This window comes from Galeopterus variegatus, unplaced genomic scaffold (assembly GCF_000696425.1).
Source record: "Galeopterus variegatus unplaced genomic scaffold, G_variegatus-3.0.2 Scaffold1675, whole genome shotgun sequence".
In the NCBI taxonomy this organism is placed as follows: Eukaryota; Metazoa; Chordata; class Mammalia; order Dermoptera; family Cynocephalidae; genus Galeopterus; species Galeopterus variegatus.
This window is the reverse complement of record NW_007727786.1, coordinates 524,189-550,921: the sequence shown is the minus strand read 5'-3', so window position 1 is coordinate 550,921 and position 26,733 is coordinate 524,189. Positions and strand designations below refer to the sequence as shown.

At 34.3% G+C, this 26,733-nt stretch overlaps 1 protein-coding gene across 1 annotated transcript; it reads left to right on the top strand.

Moving 5' to 3' along the window:
- On the top strand, positions 1–22,442 carry CCDC122 (coiled-coil domain containing 122). The gene is made up of 5 exons (XM_008578386.1): positions 1–69; positions 576–691; positions 9,334–9,732; positions 10,736–10,852; positions 21,671–22,442. The coding sequence occupies exons 2-5, from the start codon at positions 578–580 to the stop codon at positions 21,818–21,820; spliced, it is 780 nt and encodes a 259-aa protein (XP_008576608.1). The 5' UTR covers positions 1–69; positions 576–577; the 3' UTR covers positions 21,821–22,442.
- Positions 22,443–26,733: the final 4,291 nt, after the last annotated feature.

Below are 26,733 nucleotides of genomic sequence, written 5' to 3'. Positions count from 1 at the left end.
GGATCTTGAATATATAACAGGAAAAAACGAAAGTGAAAGAAAGGAAAAGGCAAGGAGTTCCTAAAGAAGGTAATGCAGCGATCTTAAGAAATAAGTAATTACAAGATCAGCACCAACAAAAATGTAGTATGATGGAATAATTACGTTAAAACTGATAGCGAATTAGAGTAGAGGGAAGCAGTTAAATTTTGGAAGAATCATATATAGAGTTTAGAAAAGGCATAACAACCTGGAAGTACAGGCCTATAGTGAAAATTAATCAACCGTAATTGCTATAGAGTTGTTATGGTAGCACTGTTATTACAGTAAATGTGTAAGTGGTCTGGATAAAAAAATCAAAATATACTGTTTTGTAAAGTAGCAGGTATAACATTATGGTAAGAAATTTTGAACAGCCTATTATGATTGCCTGTGATTTTGGTTTTGTTTATAGTCAGAAAGGGATGATTACCAATCCTAAATTTAGTTTATTTATGAGAAAAACATGAAAAAATTTTTTATGATTATGAGTAAAGAAGCATAACTCTCTTGTTTACATTTTGACTTTTTTTTATGTACTTTATTCTTTTGTCTAGCTATGGATAACCAAGACACATCTTCATTAACTTGTGTTGTAGCACAAGTGGCAAAGCAGCAGCAATTACAAACATCAGAGATAGAAAAAAACAAAAAAGTTCTATTTCATTTGCAGGTAAATTCTTTTATATAGTCTTTTAAATGTCTTTGTTTTCTTCAGAACTAAATTAGTGACAGGGAAGTTATTAAAATACTTAATATTGAGAGTCAATTTTAAATTAATATTTACTCTCTCTCAATTATTCTGTTATCCCTAAAGTCTATATGAATCTTCCAGTTTTATGGAACTTTTTTATACTCCCAATATACAAAGATTCAACAATGGTATTGCAACTGTAGTATAAGCATATAAAACAAAGAATATCACAAAGAATTATCTTAAATTCACTTCTATTTGATAGTTTTTTCCTAAAATGCTGAATTGAAGAAAAGTTAAGTTTTAAGCCAGTGTTTTAAGCTATGGCTTGGGAGTTTCTAAGTGTCAGTGAACATTTCAAGTAGGCTCCCCCTATGTTCTTTCCCTTTCATAATATATTCACAATCACACTACAGGGAATATGGGAGCCATACTTGGTCTTTGCATGTAGCATAATTCGATATGACTACACTCTGTGAATATGACTAAAGAAATGAAAATGAAAACAATATCTTGTGCTTTGTAAAAATTATCATATATATATCGTAGAAATGGAAAGAATAGGCTGTGGACCTGAACTGCCTAGTTTGAAAGGCCAGATTTGCTACTTCTACCTTCATGATTAAATTTTTCTGTGCCTCTGTTTCCTCAGTTGTAAAATGCAGATATTAATAAGACTACCTATAAGGTTTTCATTAGTATCAAGTGAGTTAACTTGTAAATATATGTAAAGTCATTGGTGGAGCCCTGGCAGACAGTATAGGAAGTGATTTTGACATTGGTTTTAAGTATTAATGCATTAGCAGACATATAATGATCATAATTATATTATTATCATAATATGAGTTTCATATAAATATTTGCAATGTTAGTTACATTTAGAACATATTGTATTTATACAATAGAATGTAATACAAAAATAATAACGTCTTAGATTTATATAAATTTTCTGAAAATAGCAATGAAATACCACTTCACTCCAGTTAGAATGGGTATTATCAAAAAGACAAAAGAAAACAAGTGTTGGTGAGGATGTAGAGAAAAGAGAACACTTTCATACTGTTGGTGGGAGTGTAAACTAGTACAATCATTATGGTAAACAGTATGGAGGTTCCTAAAAAATTAAAAATAAAACTACCTTTTGATCCAGGAATTCCATTATTAGGTATATTCCCAAAGGAAATGAAGTCAGTATGTCAAAGAGATATCTGCACTCCCATATTTACTGCAGCACAATTTAATAGCCAAGATGTGGAATCTACATAAGTGTCTAACAACAGATCAATGATTTTTTAAAAAATGTATTTTATATATATACACACACACGATGCAATACTATTCAGCCATAAAAAAGAATGAAATCTTATCACTTGCGGCAACACAGATGGACTTGGAGGATGTTATGTTAAGTGAAGTTAGGCAGGCACAGACAGACATGCCACATGATCTCACTCATGTGGAATCTGAAAAAAAAAAAAGTTGATATTATAGAGGCAGTGAATAGAACATTGTTTACCAGAGACTTGGGGCAGGGGCAGGGAGAGGCAGGTTGACAGGTACAAAATTACAATTAGAAAGGAGGAATGAGTTCTGATGTTCTATTGCACAGAAAGATGACTATCGTTAACAGTTAAGTTTTGTATATTACATAACAGCTAGAGGAGAGGCTTTCGAATGTTTCTGACAACAAAGAAATGATAAATGCATGAGGTGATTGATACATTAACTGCCCTGACCCAATTACTATACGACACATACTTGTATCAAAACCTACTTATGAGGTGATATACCTCACCTCATAAATATGTACAACTACAATGCATAAGTTAGAATAAAATTTAAAAAAAGAAAAAAATTTTCTGTAGAACTTCTCAGTTTTTAAGGGTATCACAGACATTATTTCACTTGTTTGAGGGCCTTCTTTCTATTAAGCATTTTGCTAAACATTGTCCTCACTCTTTATTGCTCATCTACTGGGGAGGCAGACAAAGAAGTAAACAAGTAATTACATGCAGGGTAATAATATCCACAATAAAGGCATGAACACAACTAAAGAAGGAGTAATCACAAGAAGTTTCAGTTGAGTTTTAAAGGACAGCTGGAGTTTACCTGAGTAATTGGGTGTATGGAATAGGTTTAAAGGTTAGAGGGTGAGGAGAATGATATTCCAGATAAAAAGAACCTAAGAAAATTCACAGAGACCTGAAATAGCATTGGCACATTCATAGAACTGTAAGTAGTTTGGTGGTAGCATAACATAGAATATGTTTTGAGAAGTTATGGAAGATATATACCATGATAAAAAATTTGGACTTTATTCTGAAGATGATGAGAAGCCTTTGATGGGTTTTAAGCAAGGAGGAAATGATTAAATTTATGTTTTATAAAGATAGCACTTGTTATAAATCCAACATTCATTCATGACAAAAACTCTCAGCAAATTAGGAATAGAAGGGAAATTCTTCAATCTAAAAAAGAGTGTCTACGTAAATCCTACAGCCAACCACATAACTAATGGTGAAAGACTGAATGTTTCTTTCCTAAGATCAGGAACAAGGCAAGGATATCTGCTTTCATTTCAATTCAGGATGATACTGGTGGTTCAATAATGTAAGAAAAAGAAATAAAACATATCCAGATTGGAAAGGAAGAAGTAAGCCTGTTTTTATTCACAGATGGCATGATTATCTTTAGAAAACTGCAAGGAATCTACAAAACAGCTATTAGAACTAATAAGTGAGTTTAGACAGGTTGCAGGGTAAAGATTAATATATAAAAATATATTTCTATATATTGGCAATACAAAATCAAAAATTAAAATTTAAAAAGCAGTACCCTTACAATAGCATCAAAACTATGTAATACTTAGGGGTAAATTTAACAAAAGGTTTATAAGACTTGTATGCTGAAAACTGTAAAACATGGATGAGAAAAATTAAAGAAGACTTAAATAAATGGAGAGATACACCATTTTTATGAATTAGAAGTCTCAGTATCGTTAATATGTCAGTTCTCCCAATTTTTTTTTTTTTCCTTTTTGTCTTTTTTCGTGTCCGGCAACGGATCGCACCCCTCAGTGTTGCGCCCGTACCGGACCGGGACCGGGAACGGGATCGCAACCCTCGGTGTTGCTCCCACACCTCGCTCAGCCAGTGAGCGGGAACCGGTCTGTATGTGGGATCCGAACCCTCGGCGGGAGCGCCGCTGCGCTCCCAAGTGGCGCACTGTAGCAGTGCGCCACCGGGCCGGCCCCCAGTTCTCCCAATTTTATCTATAGATTAAAAGCAATCCTAATCAAAACCCAGTAGGCATTTTTCTGGAGAAATTGACAGGCTGATTCTGAAAGTCATGTGGAAGTGCAAAGCACCTAGAATAGCCAAGACATTTTTGGAGAAGAACGGTGTTGGAAGTCTTATGCCACTTGGGATGATTTCTAACACCAACAACCATTTTCTCATTCTCTCAACACCAACTGGGTGCCCAACAGTTTAATTCAATTCTGACCCTATTTACCTGAAGTTAGCATCAGATTCCACAAGTTAAAAGTCTCAGTCCCATGAGACTGTCCCCACTTCAGAGCCACTGACAAGTCCCAGGCCACCCATACTTCTCATAAGCTGGCTATAAATCATATCCCCTTCCCAACTTTTGATATTTTCTGAAATGACTCCCAGAACTCAGGAAAGCACTTTACTTATTACTCCTGCTTTATTATAAAGATACAACATACAACTCAGGAACAGCCAAAATGGAAGAGATTCATAGAGCAAGGTTGTGGGGAGAGAGCTTCCATACCCTCTCTGGACACATCACTCTCTCAGTACCTTGATGTGTTTACCAATCCAGAAGCTCTCTGAATCCCATATGTAAAGGTTTTTATGGAGGTTTCATCATGTAGACATGATTGATTATTAACTCAATCTCCGGACCTTCTCCCCTCCCTAGAGGTTGTGGGGGTGGGCTGAAAGTTCCAGGCTTCAAATCAAGGCTTGGTCTTTCTGACAACCAGCTGCCATCTTGAAGCGATCTAGGGGCCCACCAAGAGTCACCTCATTAGAAAAAAGGTGCTTCTTTCACCCTTACCACTTAGGAAATTTCAAGGAGCTCTGTGCTAGGAGCCAGAGACAAAGACAAAATATCTTTCTATGATACCACACTACCTGAATTTAATATTTATTATAGAGTAAAGTAATCAGAACAATATGATATGGCATAAAGATAGACATATAGATCCATGGAAGAAAATAAGGTGTCTGGAAATAGCCCCACACATATCAATTGATTTTTGAAGAGGTGCCAAGGCAATTTATTAGAGAAGGGTAATCTTTTCACTAAATGGTGGAGAAACAATTGAATATCCTCATGAAAAAAAAAAAAACAACCCTCCAATTATGTCCGATACCATATACAAAAATTAAAAATGAATCATAGGCCTGAATGTAAGAGTCAGAACTATAAAATGTCTACAAGAAATCTTAGGAGAAAAGTTTAGTGATGTTAGGTTTGGTAATGATTTTTTTACTAGGACACAAAAATTTTTTAAATGGATTTCATCAAAAATTTTTAAAAATTTCTCTTCAAAATATACTATTATGAAAATGAAGATAAAGTATCCTTGCTGGGGTTCTTTGGGCTTTTGGGTTGCACAGAGTGGGAGAAAATATTTGAAAACATATATGGCAATGTACTTATATTTACATTATATATATCCAACCCACTACAATGGCTAAATTTAAAAAGACTGACCATACCAAGGGCTGATGCAGATATGGAAGGTGTGGAATGCCCAGAACCTGTTAGATGGCATGTAAAATGACAAAACCACTTAGGAAAACAGTTTAGAGGTTCTTAAAAAGTTAAACCTATTTCTATTATATAAACCAGCCATTTCACTTATGGGCATTTACCCAGGAGAGAAATAAATAATGTATGTGCCCACTGGAAAACTGGAAACAACCCAAATGCCCATCAATTAGATGGATGGATTAACAAAGTATGGTATATCCATACAATGGAATACTAGTCAGCAATAAAAAAGAACTTTTGTGGGTAATGGATATATTTATTATCTTAATTGTGATAATGTTCTCATGAGTTTGTAAGAATGTCAAAACTCACAAATTATAAAGTTTAAATATATGGAGTTTATTTACATCAATTTTGCCACAATAAAGCTATAAACAGAAAAAGAAGGAGAAGAGGGGGGAGTAGGAGAGGGAGAAGAGTAAGAGGAAGGAGAAGGAGGAAAAATAATATAATTGTAGTGTAAGGGTAGAAATGGGTTGAAGGAGAAAGATACTAAAGTCAGTGATAAAAATTAACAATCTACAATTAGTGTAGGAAAGAGAAGAGATGATGACCAAATTAGTGGAAATGTATCTCTCCCTGTATTGATCAATAGAGTTGATAGCCTGATATAGCTGGTGGGGCACATATCCCTTTCCTGACCATTCCATGTGCATCATTCATTTACACATTTAATAAATATTTATTGAGCACCTACTGTGTGCCAGGTACTGTTAGCCACTTGGAAGATGTTGGTAAAGAAGACAGACAAGTTTCCTACAGCCATATAAAGAGTACATTCTAGTCAGGAGAGGCAAGAAATAAATAAAAAGAAGGTAATTTCAAAGATTGATGTGTTACAAAGGAAATACAGTAGTGTAATTTGTAGAGAGTAACTGGATGTGAGAGAGGGAGAGGGTGAGTGGTTAGTTTATATTTTGATTCAGGGAAGACTGTTCTGAGGAATAATAAAGCTGAATTGTGAAAGACAAATACACAACAGGTAGAACAGCTAGGGGGAGAGAATTTTAAGGTAGATGAATCCACCTTACTAGGCATATACAAGAAACAGAAAGAAGAATGAAAGAGGAGAGAGTAGTAGATGAGAAGGATTGCCAAATAGATTGGGATTAGAGCATATAATTCATTTTAAGGAATTTGAATTTTATTACTAGTACAAAGAGATACCACTGGAAGATCTTGAACAGGGAAGTAACATGATATGATTTATGTTTTAAAAAGATTCTTCTGCCTGATATATGGAGCCTATTTGGGAGTTAGGGGGAGGAATGGAAACAAGAAGAGTTACAAGTTAAGCTGTGCTGCAAAGATTGGTCAAAAGTGAATTTGCAATTTTATTTTGGAGGCCCAGCCATCAGGATTTGCTGGAAAGTAGGTTGTGGGGATAACAGAAAGGGAAGAATGAAGAATGACTTCTAGGAATGGAAAGCATCATGTCAAAGGAATACCTGTACTCCCATGTTTATCACAGCTCTATTTACAGTAGACAAGAGTTGGAACCAACCTAAATGTCTATTGCTGGATGACTGTATGAGGAAAATGTTGTATGTGTAAACAATGGAATACTACTCTGCCATAAAAAAGAATGAAATTCTGCCATTCACAGCAACATGGATGAACTTATAGAAAATTATGTTGTGAAATAAGCCAGGCACAGACAGAGAAATACCACATGTCCTCACTCATATGTATGAGCTAAAAAAAAGAAAAGAAAAGAAAAGAAAAGAAAAACCCAAACAAATAAAAGAAAGAGAGATGTAACAATCAAAATAGTTTGTTGTACTTTCCAAAGGAGAGAACGGAGTTGAGGCCACTAGAGGTGGGAAAGGGGGAGGGGGCTTAGCAAGAAATTGGTAAAGGGCCACAAAATGTGATTACATTGTATAATGTTGAATATGCTAATTATTCTGATTTGAGCATCACATATTGCACATTGTGTTGATATTTAATGCTGTATCTCACGATATGTACAATCAATTATGTTTCAACTAAAAGAAATGACTTTTAGGCTTTTGAGTATTCTGGTGGGAAGTGATGCAATTTATTGAAATCAAAGAGACTTGGGGAAGAACATGTTTGGTATATAAATTAAATGTTCTTTTCTGAATATATATATAGTTGAGATGTACATTAGACATCCAAATAGAAATGTTAACTGGGCATTTGAAATATCAGAGCTGGAGATAAAAATTGAGGTTCATCAGCACATTGTGTTTTTCTATGTACTTACCTCTGTTGTCTCTGCCAGGAAAAGGATAGAGGGGGTTTGCCTTTTTAACACAGTGCCTCCCACCAACATTAGAAATTTATTTAAAGAGGATGACCATACTAGATAGAAAAAAGAAGGATAAAGATTAGACTGCAGAGTTATTTTGGTGGGAGGATTTATAGAATTTGGTGAACAGTTATATATAGATAATAAAGAGAAGGGAGGAATTAAGGATGGCTACCATGATGATACCATTAACTAAGTTTGGGAGTATAGGGGAATAGGAATTGCATTTTGGATTCCAACTTTTTTCCTTCTGTATATTCACACCATTTGCCATGGAATTACAATGTTCTCCCATAGTGGGCAGATACACTTTCACCCCTTGACTCTGAGTTTGATCATGTGACTAGCTGAGGTATTTCAAGCCAAAGCTTTAGAAAAGCTTATATAATTCAGCTTTCACTCTTCTGCGTCTCTTATCATCATGAGAAGTACATGCCTGTGCTGGCCCACTTGAGGATAAGACACACATAAAGCAAAGCCAAGACATCCCAATCATCCAGTTAAAGCCAACCTAAATCATCTTATAACTAGCCGACCCCCACTGCTCCCAGTTATGTGAACTACCTAGCCAAACCCAGCTGTTCCCAGTCATGTCAGCAGTAAACACGTTTATTGTTTGTCACTGAGATTTCGTGGTTCTGGCAATAGATAACTGATACAAGAGGGAATAGGTGGGGGTGGGGGAAAGAATTAGTCTGATTTTCGAATGTGTTGAATTTGAGATGGCCAATAGCAGCTGGGTGTAGAACTCAACAGCCACTTATATTCTGTGAATCATCAGCAGATATATAGCTCAAGATGTAAATATGGCTGAGATTACCCAAGGAGTGAGAAGAGAAAATTATAATGACTGAAATTTATATAGAGTGAGAAGAGAAAATTATAATGACTGAAGTCTGAGGAATGCCTACATTTGAAGGAAACTTTGAGACTGAGAAGGAAAGCTTAGAGATATCCAAGGAGAACCAGAGAAGAGTGTGAAAACTAAGTTTTAACAAGGAGGCACTAGTTATTAATTCTAAGTGCCCAGGGAGGCAAAGTAGATATTTTTATATTCACTTTACGAATGAAGAAAGTGAAGTTTGGGTGAGGTAATTAAGTTTGTTATACATGATCATACAAACTAATATAGCCATAAGGGTGCTGGAACCTAGATCTTTTGATTCTTAACTCAGGACTTTATCATTTTTATCATATTGTCTTTCTTGAGTGTGTAATTCTGATGTTCATAAGTATATTAAAATGTTTTGAAAAAATATTTTATGTATAAAATGTTAAGACTATGAAATTTTAATATTTAGAATTAGATGAACATTAAAAAATAAGAAATATATAACTCTGAGATCCTTCTGAGATTATAAAATAATTATATTACTTTATTGCATGTTTCCTTCTATTATGCATTAATTTTTTCTATATTAGACAAATATATATTTTTATGTTCAGTGATTTTCCTAAAGGCATTATGGATCAAAACAATGATTTTCCTCTCATGTTGAATATCATGAATTAATAATGATAATGTTGAAATATATTGCAGAATGAACTTCATGAGCTTGAAAAACAAATAGAAGCTGTCTCTGCAGAAACTAAAGAAACAGAGAGGCAAATTTTTCAGCAAGATGCTGCTATAGAGAATACCAAACTTCACTGTGGAAGCCTGGAAACTCAAATTCAGTCCTTACATACAGAAAATGTAAAGCTTAAATTTGACATAGAAACAGCCCAAGAAGATTTTGAGGAACACATGATAAGATATAATGTATATTATTCAAAAATAAAAGCACATAAAGATAGTTTGGGGGAGATAGAAAGCAAATGGTCATTTATGACTGAACTCCAGGAAAAACGAGATCTTGTTAAAAAACTAAAGACAATGAAAGAGGAACTTATGCAAGATCTCCAAAATCCACAAGGGAACCGAATAACACAAGTACAGGTTTGAATTACTTATCAAAATTTTTTCTATTCTTTTTTGCAAGTACATATATTAAATAATAAATTCATCATTAAGTTAACAAAATATGGTTACACAGCTATTCTACTATATTCAGAAACAATTTTCACAATTAAAAAAAAAACTTGAGGGCCGGCCCAGTGGCGCGCTGCTACAGTGCGCCGCTTGGGAGCGCGGTGGCGCTCCTGCCGAGGGTTCGGATCCCACATACAGACCGGTTCCCGCTCACTGGCTGAGCGAGGTGTGGGAGCAACACCGAGGGTTGCGATCCCGTTCCCGGTCCGGTACGGGCGCAACACTGAGGGTTGCGATCCGTTGCCGGACACGAAAAAAAAAAAAAAGATTAAAAAAAAAAAAACTTGAATAAGTACATGAGTTATGTAACTGTCCCAAATGTGCAAATTCATAAAGAAAACATCCACAAATGTCCTGTGGAGTTGTAAAAATACATGGTCAAACAAAACCACAGTGAACAATTAATCCATTCATTGCAGAAAGTGTAATTCACAAAAATGCCGAAGCCCTGGCTTCTATGCTAATGGATCCAGACCAATTTAAACCAATTTATTATGCTTAATGCTGTTATGCCAACAATATGAATTAATAATTACACCTTAATTATCTTTCTATTTCTCTTACTGTTCTTTGAAGACAATATTAGATACAAACTTAAAGCATCTACCATTTATTGCTAGAGTATTAAAAAGTATCCTTTATACTGTTGCTGGGCAGTTGCAACCATAAATACCACCTTCCTTTATATCTTATTTTCATTTGGTTTTTAGTTTTATGTTTTCAAATCCAAGGTTTGTTTGTTTGAATAACTGTTCTTTATTCTGTACACCAAAAATGATATTCTAATCATGTTTATCAAAATTAAATTTTTATTTGGCTAGTTTTCTTAAATTATAGAAACACTGAAAATCTTGGATTTATATTGACCATTCCTTTTTTGACTTGTATTTTAAATTTTACTAACATACAGGAAGACATTACAAAGCTAAAGGATAAAATTGTAACTATAAAAGAATCTATCACTGAAAAAACTTGTTTTCTTGAGGAAGAAAAAAAGACACATGAAAAATTAAGAAAAGAAATAGAGGTAAGTCTTAATTATCTAGATTTCAATGTTTTATGGGACCATTTCTTAAACTTATACTATATTCATATTTTCATAGTTTACTCTGAATCTCAAGGCAGCTAGAGAGCAAGAAAGAACTATAAAATTCAGTAGATAAATACAAATCATTAATAGATAATTAGACATAACTCCCTCAATCAAAGATGTTCAAATATGTGAATGCATTCAAACAAAGCAAGCACTCACTCCTATTTAAATCTGGCCTACAATTCTTCCAGGTCTCATTTCACCAACAACTTGGTACCCAATTAATGTTTGGAAAGCAGAGGCAGGACAGTCAAAGAGGATGACCATTCCTAGACATCAGAGACTCCTCAAGTAGAGTAAAAGACAATGGAAATCATTGTTATTCTAAACCTCTTTGATTTCATATTTGCAATTATCAAAAATCAAGTTAAAAAAAAAAAACGATATACAAAATTGAAAATGAGACTAAATTCCTAAAGTGTGTGGTGCCACCAGTAGACCTCTATAGTCTTTATTGTTTGGATGAATGGAGAACAAAAACAGAAAAGAATGTGGTATTAAAGGTAAATAAAAAATAATTTTTACCTGTAAGACATTAATTTGGAAAATAAAAAAGATGGATGTTTCAACTTACTTGTGACTAATTTGACACAATAAAAAAGCATCTGAGGAATATGAAGATAAAACCCTTACCTTTACATATGCTCTATAAGAAACAGTATGATTTTACATTGTGGTTTATTAGGAATCTAAATAAATAGGGTGTTTTTTTTTTTTTTTTTGCCTTTCTAGACACCACTATTTATTATCAAACTATAAATAGTAAGACAGTATACAAGTAGTATAAAAATAGGGAAAACACGATGAAGAAACAGGAAAAAAGAGAATCCAGAAAACCTTTGCATAAATGGTATGGACAAAATAGGTTAACTATATGGAAAAGTAAAAATAAAGAAAATTTTGAAATAATATTCAATTCCTACCTCCTAATACACACACACACACACACGCACTCCTAAAAGTATTGAAGACAATTTAGGAAAAAACTTAATTGTGTCAGAGAAGCATTTCTTTTAAAAGAGCAAAAAAACCACCCCAAACCATAAACTTTATGGTTAAATATTTTTACTTTTGACTTTGTCATAAATTTCTAGATTATGGAAATATACCATAACAATAGAGAAGACAAGACTCAATTCTAGAGAAGACATTTATAACATATGTAAGTGGAAAGAAAGAGATAAGAAAGTGTCAAACAAGCTGGTAAAATATCAGGTAAATGGTATGAAATGACATTTTTTGGAACATGAATATCCAAAAAACAATGGAAAATATGACTAACCTCATTAACCATAAGAGATTGATAATTAAAATTACAGTGAAGTCTCACATTTAGCCCATCAAATTATCAATATTACAGTTGGTAAGATGAAGAGCACCTACATTTTAATACACTCTTGGTGTAAGTGTAAATTCCTAAAATTTTAGAAAGAAATGTGAGATTACCTAGTAATTTTTTTCAGTGGCAACATTTTATTGAGGTATAATTGTTATAAGAGTAAGTACACAAATTGTAAATGTTTAGTTTGATTAATTTTGACAAATATATACATACAATTCTGTTACCATCACCTAGATCAAGATATAGAACTTTCCCAGCATGTCCAGAAAGTTCTCTTGTGCCCCTTTCATCAAGTAATCACTATTCTGATTTTTAAAAACAGTTTTATTGAGATATAATTTACATACCACACAATTCACCCTATAAAGCACATTATTTAATGACTTTCAGTACATTCACAGATATGTGCAACCATAACCAAAGTTAATTTTAGAAATTTTCATCTCCTCAAAAAGAAATCTGCACCCTTTAGCTCTGATTTCTCCATCTGTCTATTGTATTTACCCATGTTTTTGTTCCACCATGTTCATTTTTCCTTCCTGATGTTCTAATAAAAGATTCCTTCTTTTTTTTTTTTTTCCTTTTTGTCTTTTTTTGTGACTGGTAACGGGATCGCAACCCTCAGTGTCGTGCCCGTACCGCGACCGGCAACGGGATCGCAACCCTCGGTGTCACGCCCGCACCGCGCTCAACTAGTGAGCGGACCGGTCTCTATATGGGATCCGAACCCTCGGCGGGAGCGCCACCGCACTCCCAAGCTCCGCACTCTACCGAGTGCGCCACTGGGTCGGCCCAAGTTTCCTTCTTTTATCATTTCCTTTCTGTTTAGAAAACCTCTAAGTTCATTATCTTAGGTTATGTCTGCTGGTGACAAATTCTTTTATTTTTTAGTCTGAGAATGTCTTGATTTCTCCTTCATTCCTGAAGGATATTTCTGCTGGATACAGAATTCTTAGTTGACAGTTCTTTCCACAGTTGACAAATGCTGTGCCTCTTTTTTCTGACCTCTGTTATTTCTGACGAGAAATCTGCTGTCATTTGAATTGTTTTTCCCTGGATAGGTAACGTTTTTCTTTTTTGCTGCCTTCAAGATTTTATCTGTCTTGAGTTTCCAGAAGTTTTAATATAACATGTTTTGTCATAGATTTCTTTGGACTTATCCTGTGTGGGGTTCTCCTAGCTTCTTGGTTCTATAGCTTTATGTCTTTTGCAAAATTTGGGATTTTTCAGCCATTACTTGAATACTTTTTCAGTTCTGCCCTCTTTTTCCTCTCCTTCCAGAACACTTATGGCACAGATGTTAAATCTTTTGTTATAGTCCCATTGGCCCCTGAAGCTCTGTTTATTTCTTCTTTTAATCTGTTTTCTCTCTATTGTTCACATGAGTAATTTTAGCGTTTTATCTTCCAGGACACTGACTCTTCTATGTTCCCTCCATCTTCTGTTGAAATCCACTGAATTTTTCATTTTGGTCATTGTATCTTTTAGTTCCTTCTTAAATTTCCTTTTGGGTCTTCTTTATATCTGCTATTCCTTTGCCAGCACTTTCTATTTTTTCCTTTTTTTTTTTTTTTTTTTTTTTTTTTGAACACTTATGGCACAGATGTTAAATCTTTTGTTATAGTCCCATTGGCCCCTGAAGCTCTGTTTATTTCTTCTTTTAATCTGTTTTCTCTCTATTGTTCACATGAGTAATTTTAGCGTTTTATCTTCCAGGACACTGACTCTTCTATGTTCCCTCCATCTTCTGTTGAAATCCACTGAATTTTTCATTTTGGTCATTGTATCTTTTAGTTCCTTCTTAAATTTCCTTTTGGGTCTTCTTTATATCTGCTATTCCTTTGCCAGCACTTTCTATTTTTTCCTTTTTTTTTTTTTTTTTTTTTGTTCTTTGTCCTTTCTGAGACTGGCCGAACCGCACTCAGCCAGTGAGCGCTGTGAGCGCACCGGTCATCCCTATATAGGATCCGAACCCGCGGCGGGAGCGCTGCTGCACTCCCAGCGCTGCACTCTCCCGAGTGTGCCACGGGCTCGGCCCTATTTTTTCCATTTTTATTCCAGGCATGTTTATAATTACTTGTGAGCATTTTTATGAGGATTGCTTTAAAATGCTTGTCAGATCATTGTAACTTCTGTGTTATATCAGTGTTGGTGCATGTTGATTGTCATTTCTTATTCAGTTTGAGAACTTCTTGGTTTTTGTTAAGATGAGCAATTTTCTATTAAAAACTGGACATGTTGGGTATTATCTTTTAAGATTCCGGATCTTTGTTACTTCCAGGTGGTGGTTGAAGTCCAGATTCTCCTGCCAGTCTCCACTGATACCCATGTAAAGGAGAAGGGCTTCTTGTTACTGCTGGCCAGAAGTGGGAGTTTTGGCTGCCTCTAGGCCTCTGCTGATACCACTCTGGCTTGGAGAGGGAGTGGTGCCTTGATACTGCTCTCCACATGGTCTCCGCTGACATTGTGTGGAGGTGTCCTTACTGCTGGGTAGTGGTGAAAGTCCCGACTCTTCATTAGGCCTCCTCTAACATTACCCCAACAAGGAGAGGAAGTTTTTTTTAATTATCATTTTTTATTATTAGGATATTCATTGTTACAAATATAATTTTTCTTTATGCCTTTTACTGTACCTGCTACTCCCCAAACACCCTTCCTCCCTTCCCCCCATCTCTAGTGTCCTTAGGTTTGTTCTCTCCTTCTGAAAGTTCAGCGTATTTTTGTGGTCTTTTCTTTCTTTCTTTCTTTCCTTCCTTCCTTACTTCCTTCCTAAGGAGAGGAATTATTAACTCTTGATGGGAGTAGAACTCCAGAATCCTCGAATGGGCTCCACTGACAAAACAGGTTGTAGTTTATTACTGCCCAGAGGGGATTAAAACTCCTAGCTTCCCAATTAGCCTTCTCTGACACAACCCCAGCAGGGGGATTGGGACCAAGCGATGTTAGAAGTTTAGGTTTTCTGGTCAGCCTTTGCTGGTGTGGGTTGTGGAGGGGCCATAGTTTTTTCTGTAGTGTTTGACTTGAATAGAGAAGTTACCGCCTAAAAGTTTTCTGTCTTGCAAGGCTGTTGTTTTCCTTGTTTTTGGCTCGAGAGAGAGCAGTCTTTTCTTGGGGCTTTTTTGTCTGCATTTATTGGCATTTCCAGATTGCTGTCCTCCCCAGAATCCTTTCTGAAATATATGAGGAAGAAGAAAACACATGTTGTTCCTTGGGTCCTGAGGTTCCTAGCCAGTCTGCCTTCTTCTCTCCAACTTTCAGAAGCTTCTGATGTTTATTTTATATACAATGTCCAGGGATTTTGGTTCAACATTATTAGGAAGAATAGGTACATGAAGTACATCTACTTTATCTTGCCAGAAGCAGTAGTATAAATTGGTATTTTTAATGGTAAAGGGTGATGGAAGTAGCCACTAATGTTAATCTTAGAGGAAAAGACTTCCATATTTTAATGTTTTCATCATAAAACTTTTTGCCCCCCAAATTTAATAAACTACTTTTAAGCTTTCATAATAAGGATATCTCTATTAATATTCTTTTGTGCTTTTTCAGTTTAGTTCTATTACTTCTAATACATTTAAAAGTAGTCTTCAGTTCCATCACCGTATCATAGTTGAAAAAATGAAAATTTAGCAAGTTAAAGATTCTTCATAGTAAATTATAAAACTGAAGGACAAATACAGTCATCCCATTGTCTTGAGAACATTGCTCTTTTTTCAACAATTGTACTTATTGCTTGTCAAGAATTGATCATTGATATGCATAACCTCCTTTTCAAAACAACCAGTTTTTAAAAAGGATGAATTCAAATACCAGAAGATTTTTATTACTTATTTCTTCTTTTGAGTCTTTTTTCTATCCCTTCTGAATATATTTAGCCATGGCCTTGGCACAGTTCAAGGGTCTTGTGTCTGGAGTACAACATTCATTTGTTCTAATTTTTAGTGCTTTCAAACATTTTATGCTTTGCATATTTTAGCTTTTATATTAATATTACTTTTGCATTTTTTTGGTTCAGAAAAAATGAAAATGGTTTTTGAATTTTAATGTTTTCCTGTCAAATAAATGTTTTTAGTATTTTTAGCCATATCTGAATGAAAAAACCATTTCCAAATATTTATCCTAAAGTGTCTTTTTTTCTCCTGTCTGTTGTCTGTCTTTATATATTTTGGAAGGAGGGAACTAAAGATAAGAGAGAGAAGAAGAAAGATAAGCTGTGAGTCATTGATGAAAAAATCAGGGAAGCAAAATACAAAGCATACAAACACAAAGCTTCAAATACAGAGCCATAAGCAGCAATCAGTGATTTTTACTTCAAGGTTAAAAATGTTATTTGCCAGGTCCAAGAGTATTCAGGCAAGGGAGACTGGAGGAGTTAAAAACTTTTTAGCAAATGATGAGTGCTGCAAGCAATATTTCATGATAACAAACTTTGTGTAAAGTATTGATGGCTTACTCTTGCCTAAATTTAGTACAGTCTGAGCTCAAAATTTAAAAGGATAGAAAAAAACTGGTACACTTTCAGAGCTACTAGGGGTCATGAACAAAGCATGCTTAACTTGGTACGACATATGGCTACGTGATTAACAAATGCATTCATTTATTGAAGTCAGAAACAGAAATAATTACACAAGTAGAAAGCCAGTCCTAAGAGAAAAATCCAGAGAGGCAAAGGGGAAAAGGTGACATAGAGTCAGGAAAAGCATTATTCAGGTAGATAGCTAGATCACATGGTAACAGTTATTCTGTTTTCTAGAAAGTACGAGCAGAAATGTTCAGTATTATTAAACCTATTATTATTTATTGAGTGTCTGGTATCTTACAAGCACTTTATATAGGCTATCCCATTTAAATTTTCATGATAACACATCTTAAAGAATTTTAGAAAATTTAGATAACTTGTACAAAGTTATACAGCTAATGTTAAGTGACAGAGTAGGATATGAATCAAGGTCTGTTGGACTCTATTTCTCCCAATCTTTTTTAAAAATTGTTTTTATTTCTAGGAATATATTCTCTTTGAAAAAAGATGAAATATTTGAGGGAAGGCTATAGCTCCTTTGATACCACGTTCTATCACATTGTTCTCTCTCATCACTCTCACCTCTTCCTCATGGTACACACAGACGTACACACCTCTGGGTGGGAGAGGGTTACATGAGTGTACTATACATATGAGTATCATTTTGTAACTTATTTAACAATTGTCTCATAGATTTGTCATATTAATATATATTGGCCTACTTTAATCTTTTTAACTACTATATAGTATCTTACTATAAAATATGATAAAGTATGGCTATACCTGAATTTATTTAACCATCCTACAACTGATGGACAGCTAAATGGTTTCCAGTTTGATTATTAAAAGTAATGTTGTAGTGAACATTATAATATACACACCCTTTTTTACCAAGAAGTAGCATTACTGAGTCATAAGATAAGATCCATGCTTATTCTATTACTTAATACTTTCTTTTAATAATTATCAACATTAACAATAATACCTTACATTTGAAATAAGTTTATACTGTTTAATGATTCTTACTTCCTTCCTGATGAGGTTGATTGGGTAAATATTAAATTTGGCCTTATTAGGAGCCCCAAATTTACATATAACTTTCTTCAAATTCTTTGCTGTAACTTGAACTGCACATACATGGGGATAAAACTCAGAGAGGCACAGTTAGGAAACAACAGAGTGTTTACGAGTTGAGCAGAGATTTCGGGATCTGTCCATTTACTACTACCAAATCTTAGGAGTAAAGACCACATTCAGAACTAAGAACTAAGACAAAACTGAACTAAGGACAAGGCCGAGATCTAAAGGCAAAACTGAAATATACAACACACTAACAAGTGTAAAAGTCTCACAAGTTCAATATGATCCACCAGTAATTTTACTGATTGGAACAAAACTCAACTGTTTTCAAAGGAAAATAACAGAATCCAGAGCTTATAACATATGTACAATGTTGAATTAGTAATAAAAGATTGCTAGTAATGTAAAGAAACACAAAGTTATTACCCATAGCTAAGACAATAATTAACCAATAGAGCAACATTATAAGGAAGTTGTTAGGTAAGGACTAAAACTTATGATAAATATGTTAAACATTCTACAGGAAAAGATGGATATGATGGTATGATGGGTAAAGAGGGAGGATTTTAATCATATGAAAGAGCCAAATAGAAATCTTAGAACTGAAAAAATAAAATGTCAAAATAAAGAAAATATATTGGGTGGAATTAATAGCAGATTAGGCACATCAGAAGGAAGGCAGGATCTTTCCCAAAGTGGAAGACAGATCAGTAGAAATCATCTAAACAAGCATACAGAGAAAAATAAAAATTAAGGAAAATACATACAGCTTCAATGATCTGTGGGACCATATTAAACAATCTGACATAAGGATAACTATAGACTCAGAGAGGAGAGAGAGAGAAAAGGGAATAAAAAAATTCAAGGAAATACTGGCCAAAAATTTTTCAAACTTGACTAAAAGTATAACTTAAAGACACAAGAAATTCAGCAAACTCCAAGCAGGGTAAACACAGAGAAAATCATATATTTAAGGACATTATAGCCAAACTACTGAAGACAAAATATAAAGAAAAAATAGCTTAAAAGCAGTCAGAAAAAAAATCACATTAAATACACAAAAACGATGAGAATGAGTGATTCTTTAAAATCAGAAACAATGGACACTAGTGAAAAATAGAAGGCATCACTAAAGTGCTGAAAGGAAAAAAAAAGATCAAGAATTCTATATCTAGTGAAAATATTTTTCAGAAATAAAAGTGAAATAAAGAAATTTTCAGATCAATAAAAGCTGATGGACTTTGTTTCCACTAGACTCACATTACTAGAAAAGCTAAAGAATGTTCTTAAAGCTGAAAGGAAATGATACTGAGAAAGCATTGCTGGGGAGATTATAAAATGGTACAACTGCTTTGGAAAACAATTTGGCAGTTTTTTAAAAAGTTAGCATATGCCTACCCAGTGTATCAGCAATTCTCCTCCTAGGTGTTTTTTTCAAGAAAAATGAAAACATGACACAAAGAAAAACTTGTATATAAATTCTCATAGCAGCTTTATTCATAATAGCCTCCAAATAAAACATCTTAAATGTTCCTAAAAAGAGAGAATGAATAAACAAGTTGCGGTACATTCATATAACAAAATGCTATCTAACTATATGTGCTATACTAAAATGAATTACAGACACACATAATTTGGGTGTTTACATTGTCAAAAGTCACTGAACTGCACACTTAATAATCTGTGCACTTATACCTCCATAAAAATATTTAGCTGTACTTTAGATTAGACATCTGAAGCAAAGAGAGATTAAATGACATGTTCAAATGTCAGCAAGTGAGCTCCAAGAGTTTTAAGTGCAGCATTTTCTCCATGGTAAACAGTGACATTGTGTGAGTGTTTGTTATATACATGGAGAAATTCTGAACGATACAGAATTTAGCAATATATTTCACATGATGTTCTTCTCAAAATAGGATGGCAATTCAATTAATTTATACATCGTAGAGTAGTCCACTTCTAAGCCATTTGATTTACCGGAACTGCCTCATTTTATTAATTTATTTGTTCATTAATTCATTCAATACATTTATTGAGTGCCTACCATATACTAATTACTCTTCTAAGTTCTAAAGATAGAGTCATGAGCAAAATAAATGGATAAAAGTCCTGTCCTCATGAAACTTGCATTGAAATTGGAAAGACAGACATAAACGAGATTCTCTCTCTCTCTCTCTCTCCCCCCCTCTTCCCACCTATACCCCCCACCTCTTACATAGCATGTTATACAAGGATAGGGTTAAGGACCAAATGGAGCAGGGAAAGATATGTAATGTATGTGGTGTGGGGAGAGAAAAGGTAAATATTAGCTTTTGTAGCCAACAAAAGCTTCACTGAGAAGACCTCTTTGGGGAAAAACCTGAAATAAGTGAAGGAAGCGTGCAAATATCTGAAGCAGAGCTTTCCAGGCAAAAAGAAAAGTGAGTATAACAGTTTTAAAATGGGAACATGCCTGGGCTCAGGGAACAGAAGGGTAGTGTGTCCAGAGTGGAGGAAATAAAGAGAAAAGTAGTAAGAGATGAGGTCAGAGTGGTATTCTGATTATATTGGTTGGTACAGGGCCTTGTTCCCTTTTTTTCAGTGTGTTTTGAGGGTATCACGCCTGATTATCATTTTTTTTTTCTGTCTTGCTAACAACAATAACTAAATAGGAATAATAACCCATCCATTTCTTCGAGGCAAAAAAGCTAGTTTCTCTATAGAACCATTATATCCTTAGCTGCTTAATGGTATTCAAGTTTCAATATTAAGAAACACATCAAAGTCAGACTGGTACCAGTAGAGGTTGAACAAATGGCTGTCTTTTAAGAAGGCACACAAGGTGACCTTCACGAAGTCACCCCTGGGCCAAAACCATTTTTAGCCTTGTGAGCTTAGAAACTTAATCTTGTTAGTGTTCCAGAATTGGGTAGACAGAGATGCTAGTACAATTCATAAGAAACTGATATATAAAAATCAAATGCCAGTTTATTCATTTATTATAATAACTAAACTCTTAAGGAAATCAAATAACTTATGTCAGTCAGTAGTACTGCTTCTCCTCCTTGTAGGAAAAATACAATGGAAGCCACATTATCACAAGGTTATTAGTAAACATGGAAATCAAGTCAGTCAACTGAGTTTCAGTGTTCTTGACCTCTGGCTCTGGGTGCTCAAGGAGCCAATCTCCGCATCAAAGTTATACTTGTCAGAAAGATAGTACCTGAATGGAAACTACCAACACATGCTTAATTGGTTACAGCTCAGCATTTGCCTTATTTGAACATGGTCTGATCAATTGGCAGCCTGTGATTGGCTGAGACTCAGCTATTTGTTACAGAAGTATACTTCTAAGTTAGGCTTTCAGTTGTTAGGTTGCAGTTCCTTACATAGGGACTCAATGTACTGAGACTGCCTCAGGCCAAATTTAGTTTGATTTAACACTGGTAACTGCCTTGAGAAGTAAAAGGTATTACTTCACTTTGGTTCAAATCCCAAATACCACCGACTTGCTAGCTATGAAACCTTGGCCAAATTACTTAAACTCTTTAATCTTCAGTTTCTTCATGCAAAAATTAGGGTAATAATAACCCACATCATAAGATGTTGTGAGAATTTAATTATATATGGAATGCTCTCAGCACAGTTCTAACTTGTAATAAATGTTGAATAAATAGTTATCATACAATTACTGTTTATTTTTATCATTATTATTTACAGTGAATAGTTTCTAATCAAGTGCTTTCCTCTTTAGAGTAGTCAAAATATCCTTTATGACCATTTGCTACTTATCCTTCCAAGCTCTTGTTGATGTGTACTCTTCTTTCAATAGGTGCAACATAAGAGATATGACGCAATTCTTAAGCGTTTGCATTGTCAGGTGAACAAGCTTCAGTCAAATAGAAGACAATGGCAATGGAACATTCAGCAACTGGAAAAAACTGCAGCTGAACTAAGAAAATGCATTGGAATGCAAGAGTAACATTGCCATAGGGCAATGTGGAACACAGACTATGTCAACAAAAATGATGGGATGGAACACTGAGAAAATCCTTTGGATTCTTAACAAGCAGTGTCCACTATCAGGGGACTGTCTTAATGAAAGATTTATTTTCTCTTTTTTTGAATCAGTCATCCATTTGTTAAAATGCCTTCCAACCCTACAATTGATGGCAGTAGACAACAGGAATGCTTACAGGAGAATAGTGGGAGAGTCTATATGATTGTTTTGAGGGTGTAAGATATATTATGAATGCCTGTTTCTAGCCGTGTTGCATTCACTACCCTATGAAGTAAAAATTTAGAAGAAAAAAAATTGAATTTTCAATGATTGTTTAGATGTTAAAAAAAGATTGTATGTTTCACAGTTTTTATTAGAACTTTATTACAACTGTAGACCATAAATATTGATATTTACAATAATGTTGTTATATATCCAGTGCTTCAGATATTTTACAAAGTTTTCTCTTTTATCCAGAAGGTAGCAATCATTTTTCTTTGTTATTAAATAACATATTTTGGAGTGTCGTGATGCACAAATTTTTTTTTCACTTTTCAGTCTATAAGTTCTTTATTCTTATTCTGTGACTAAATTAAAGTTATAACATTGGGTCAAGCAAATGTACAAGCTCTGAAAAGAAGACTGTTAACCAGTATAGACTAACATATATATATATTTTCTTATTGAAAGGCAAATATTATGTCCATGGCAATAAATCAGATGTTAACTTTCTCTTAAGGTTAAATGAAATGAAATGAAAAAAATGAAAAGCATGGCTCCATTGAGTCAAATACTTAAAAGCAAAAATTAAATATTAATTACCAAAGATACGGTTTTTAAATATTCACTTGTAGAATTAAGTGATTCCAAAGCAACAATATCAAGAGATATTTCAAATCCATTTTCTCCTCACCTTTCTATATGCCTGAGATTCAGTAAGAGTGTAGCTGATATAAAACCTGATATTAATAATCATATTATGTCTAACATCAATAGTGTTATTATGGCTTAGCCTGGCTTGCTATGGCTAACAATTCAAATGACTTATCCTGTAACACAATCAGGTTTGGCCGATGACTAAAAACACAACTACAAATGAAAATGGTTAAACCTATAAATCGTGGAGCGTACCAATTATGCGAAGCTGAAGACAAGGCTGAACCAAATGCTGATTATATAAATATATTTAATGTAGTTTGCATATTAAAAGTTCTTTGTATAGTTATACTTCATAGCTTTCTGAATAGCTTATAGAAGAAAAATTCTAGTTTTCTAAACTCTTCTTATGATGGGATTCAGAACATTTGTCCATGATAACTAACACCTTGAATTATATTTTTTAAAGTTTGTTTTTAAATTGAGGTATAAAGAAAATAGGGTTAATCTGCTTAAGATAATGTACCTTATTTGAGAAGGTAATTTTCAATGCTTGTTTTCTTTTTCTTTTTTTGGCTGCTGGCCAGTACAGGGTTCCAAACCCTTGACCTTGGTGTTTGCACCCCAACCACTTGAGCTAACCAGACAGCCCTTCAATGTTGTTTTCTAAAATATCCTGGGTAATAGTAGATGGACCTATTTGAAATTTTATGGCAGTTAAAAAAATTATTTGAAAATAAAACATGTTTCCTCACTCTAATCTTTTTTTTTTTTCCTTTTTGTCTTTTTAACTGACCAGTAACGGGATCGCAACCCTCGGTGTTGTGCACGCACCGCGTTCAGCCAGTGAGCGGGAACCGGTCTCCACATGGGATCCGAACTCTCGGTGGGAGCGCCGCCGCGCTCCCAAGTGGTGCACTCTCCAGTGCGCCACCAGGCCAGCCCCCTCACTCTAATCTTGAAAACTATTTCAGATAATGGAGGCTTTCAAGTTAATGAAGAACTAAAACTTGAGTTACTTTCAAGTCTGATGATTTAGTGGATATGATATTTCAACACAGTCATAAGCTATAAAGTTAGAAAATTAAAGTTTTTTTTTTTTATTTCCGAGTAACTAAACCTAGCTTAGAATATGAGCTCGTCTGATTAATGGACTTTTTCACACATACTTCTGGTTTAAATCTCAGTTTCTTTTGGGTAAACAGTTCAGAATTCTCCTCTTCCTCATTTTCTTCTCCTTGGAAGTGGTCTAAGTTCCTGCAGAACTTAAATTGTTTTGTCATCAGGGGCAGGGGTGTGGCCCAAGTGCCATTATCTGACCTCACTGGCCTCTGCAGAGTCATAACCCATTCTTCCCAGTTTTGAGCATCGTCTTCTGTCTGTACTGTACTTGCAGTCATTTTCTCTTGTTTTCTCAATGCAGTCAGCTTCCTTGCCCAATCACAAGGTTTCTCTGGTCCTATTTAATTTTCTCTGTATGCTGGTCAAATTTTATCTCTTTGGGACTTATTCTGTGTATTTTTCCCCACTTTTTGATTTCTGGTATAAACTGAGTCTTTCAAGGTTCTCAGCACTTTGAAGGACTCAGCAAATTTTTTATCTGCCAAAATACCCAGTCTTCTGCAAAGAAAAGCTATAATCTCAAGAATATTGTTTCTACTGTGGACTTTTAAAAAAGGCCTAATATGAAGCTCAAAGCTGATGAATGACTTAATTCTCAGCAGTATCAGTTCTGACCCTGACCTGCTAAGTGCTATTACCTAAATCATCAGGAAAAGGTAACTAGTGCAAGGAAGCAGAAGGAGGAAAAAACCCACAGTTAATATCTCAAGATAATACATGTGTAATCTATGGACAAATTATAGTTGCCCAATGTAAAGAAATTGATATCTACTTTTAATCTATATCTTAGTAACCATAGAAATCACCAGATTGTACACATTAAAGCCAGTCAAGTCAGTTATTGCGGACACTCTCAGGGCCAGTATAAATGATCTACATATTATCTGTTAGGCCATGTCTCTTCCAGTCAATTAATTAATCATGCTATTTTACAAAATACTACAGATATGAAATAACAACACTAAACAATAATAATGTACTGAGTAATTATACCTTGCCCTACTTGGCAATTTGTATACATTATTTCATTTAATTCTCAAAATAATGATTTAAGGTATATATTATTATCCCTGATTTACAGATGGGGAAACCGAGGATTAAACAGGTTAAGTAACTTGCCTAAGATCTCATCACATAGCTCATCAGTGGCAGAATTGAAATTCAAAGCCCTATTTTAGTTACATGGCACTACAAGAATATGATTCCAAGGGTAAGCCTCAATTTTACTATAAATAAGTAATTATTTATTTCTACATTTAAGTCATAAATGAATTTAATCAAAGAAACTTTATGGTTAAAAATAAACAGTGCTCAAATGCGTAGGTAACACTATATGAAGGTCAATGTCAGTAAAATATTTTGGCTAAGGAAAGTGGAATCCTGATTATAAAAGTTGCTATGGAAACTTTTAAAATTCAAATAGGCGATTGTAATTAAAATTCTAAGTTCCTGTAGCATCTTACATTGAACATGGAATTCACTATTCGTCCATAAAAGTTATTAAAGGGCTATATTAATACTATGGTGATTTGGGACTATTTGTAGGGGAAGTCAGTAATTCAGAAGAATATGTGGTTTTCATTTGTTTCATATTTCAGTTGCTCATATTTTCAATATTATAAATATCTTATTTTTCATTAACTAAGCTAATGATTACTAAAGACAATGATCATAAGCTAAAAGTTATGTGCCTGCCAAAAATAATCTATGTTATTTGAATATATAATGTATTTCTAAGGGAAGCATTTTTTTTCTTTGATGACAAAATTGTTAATGTAAGGAATGGGTCTTCTCTACCACAGTAGCTACCATATAACACCTTCTCTGAATGTTACTGAACTATGACCAGAACAAGGAAAAATAAGTTGAAGAAGATACTAATAACAGAATAGACTTATTCAATATATAGTTAGGAATGGTATGCTCTTTTCTGTAATGTTCCATTTAAGTGATGGCTGTAAGCTCCAGATCTTTCGAAAAGTAAAAATAGTGTATGATTTGGTAATGACAGGGTTGCTGTTTACATAATCCAGTGAAGACAGACATGAAGTAATTAGACTTCAACCTCTTAATTAATGAGATGATGTATTCCAAAAGCAAAACCAGGGTTCATGTGATAAATAGTTTTAATAGGCTTCTTACCCAAAAAGCTCTCTGGCATAAAAATCATGTCAAAATTGGAATTAAACACTTAAATTACAGATATTTGCCAGCATTCCTCCATCACACAGCACAAAGTAATTTAGAGGCAGTGAAAAAATATTGCCAGTCTAAGATAAATTTTCAATTTTTTTTTGTCCAAAATATTTAATGTCAAGACACATCATCCACTTCGTCTGTGATTATGTATTACTCCCCCAACCTACGTAATCCCTGAGCTTGTACTGGAGAAACTTCCTCGAGATGTTCTCCAGACTGTTTCTCCCTAAATCCATATTGCTTCCTTGTGTATGTGACATGCGGGGAAAAAAGTAGCAAGCCTGTAATTTGCATGAGTTATTTTGTCTTCGGTGGGTGACCTAGTGTTAAGTAACTGATGCAGTGAACCAGCCAGATGTCAGCACATCTACTTGGCTGCAAGTATCACATGATTTTCTCCTCACCCACCTTTTCCACAGAGACTGTACAGCTACCCTCAAGTGTCTGTCATTCCATATAGTGAGACCTCTCTGAGACATTTCCATCCCTTAGATGTAATAATGATGTTGCTGTGCAGTTAGATAACATCGATAACTATTTTAATTTTAATTTGCGGTTCATATAGATTTGCGTTAAACACTCAATTCTAGAATTTTTCTAGAATTCTATCCTTTTTCTAACCTTCCACTAATTTAGATTATTCATTTGCTAAGCCTTTCAGTCTCAATTAATCTGTCAATGTAATTTATCCATGCACA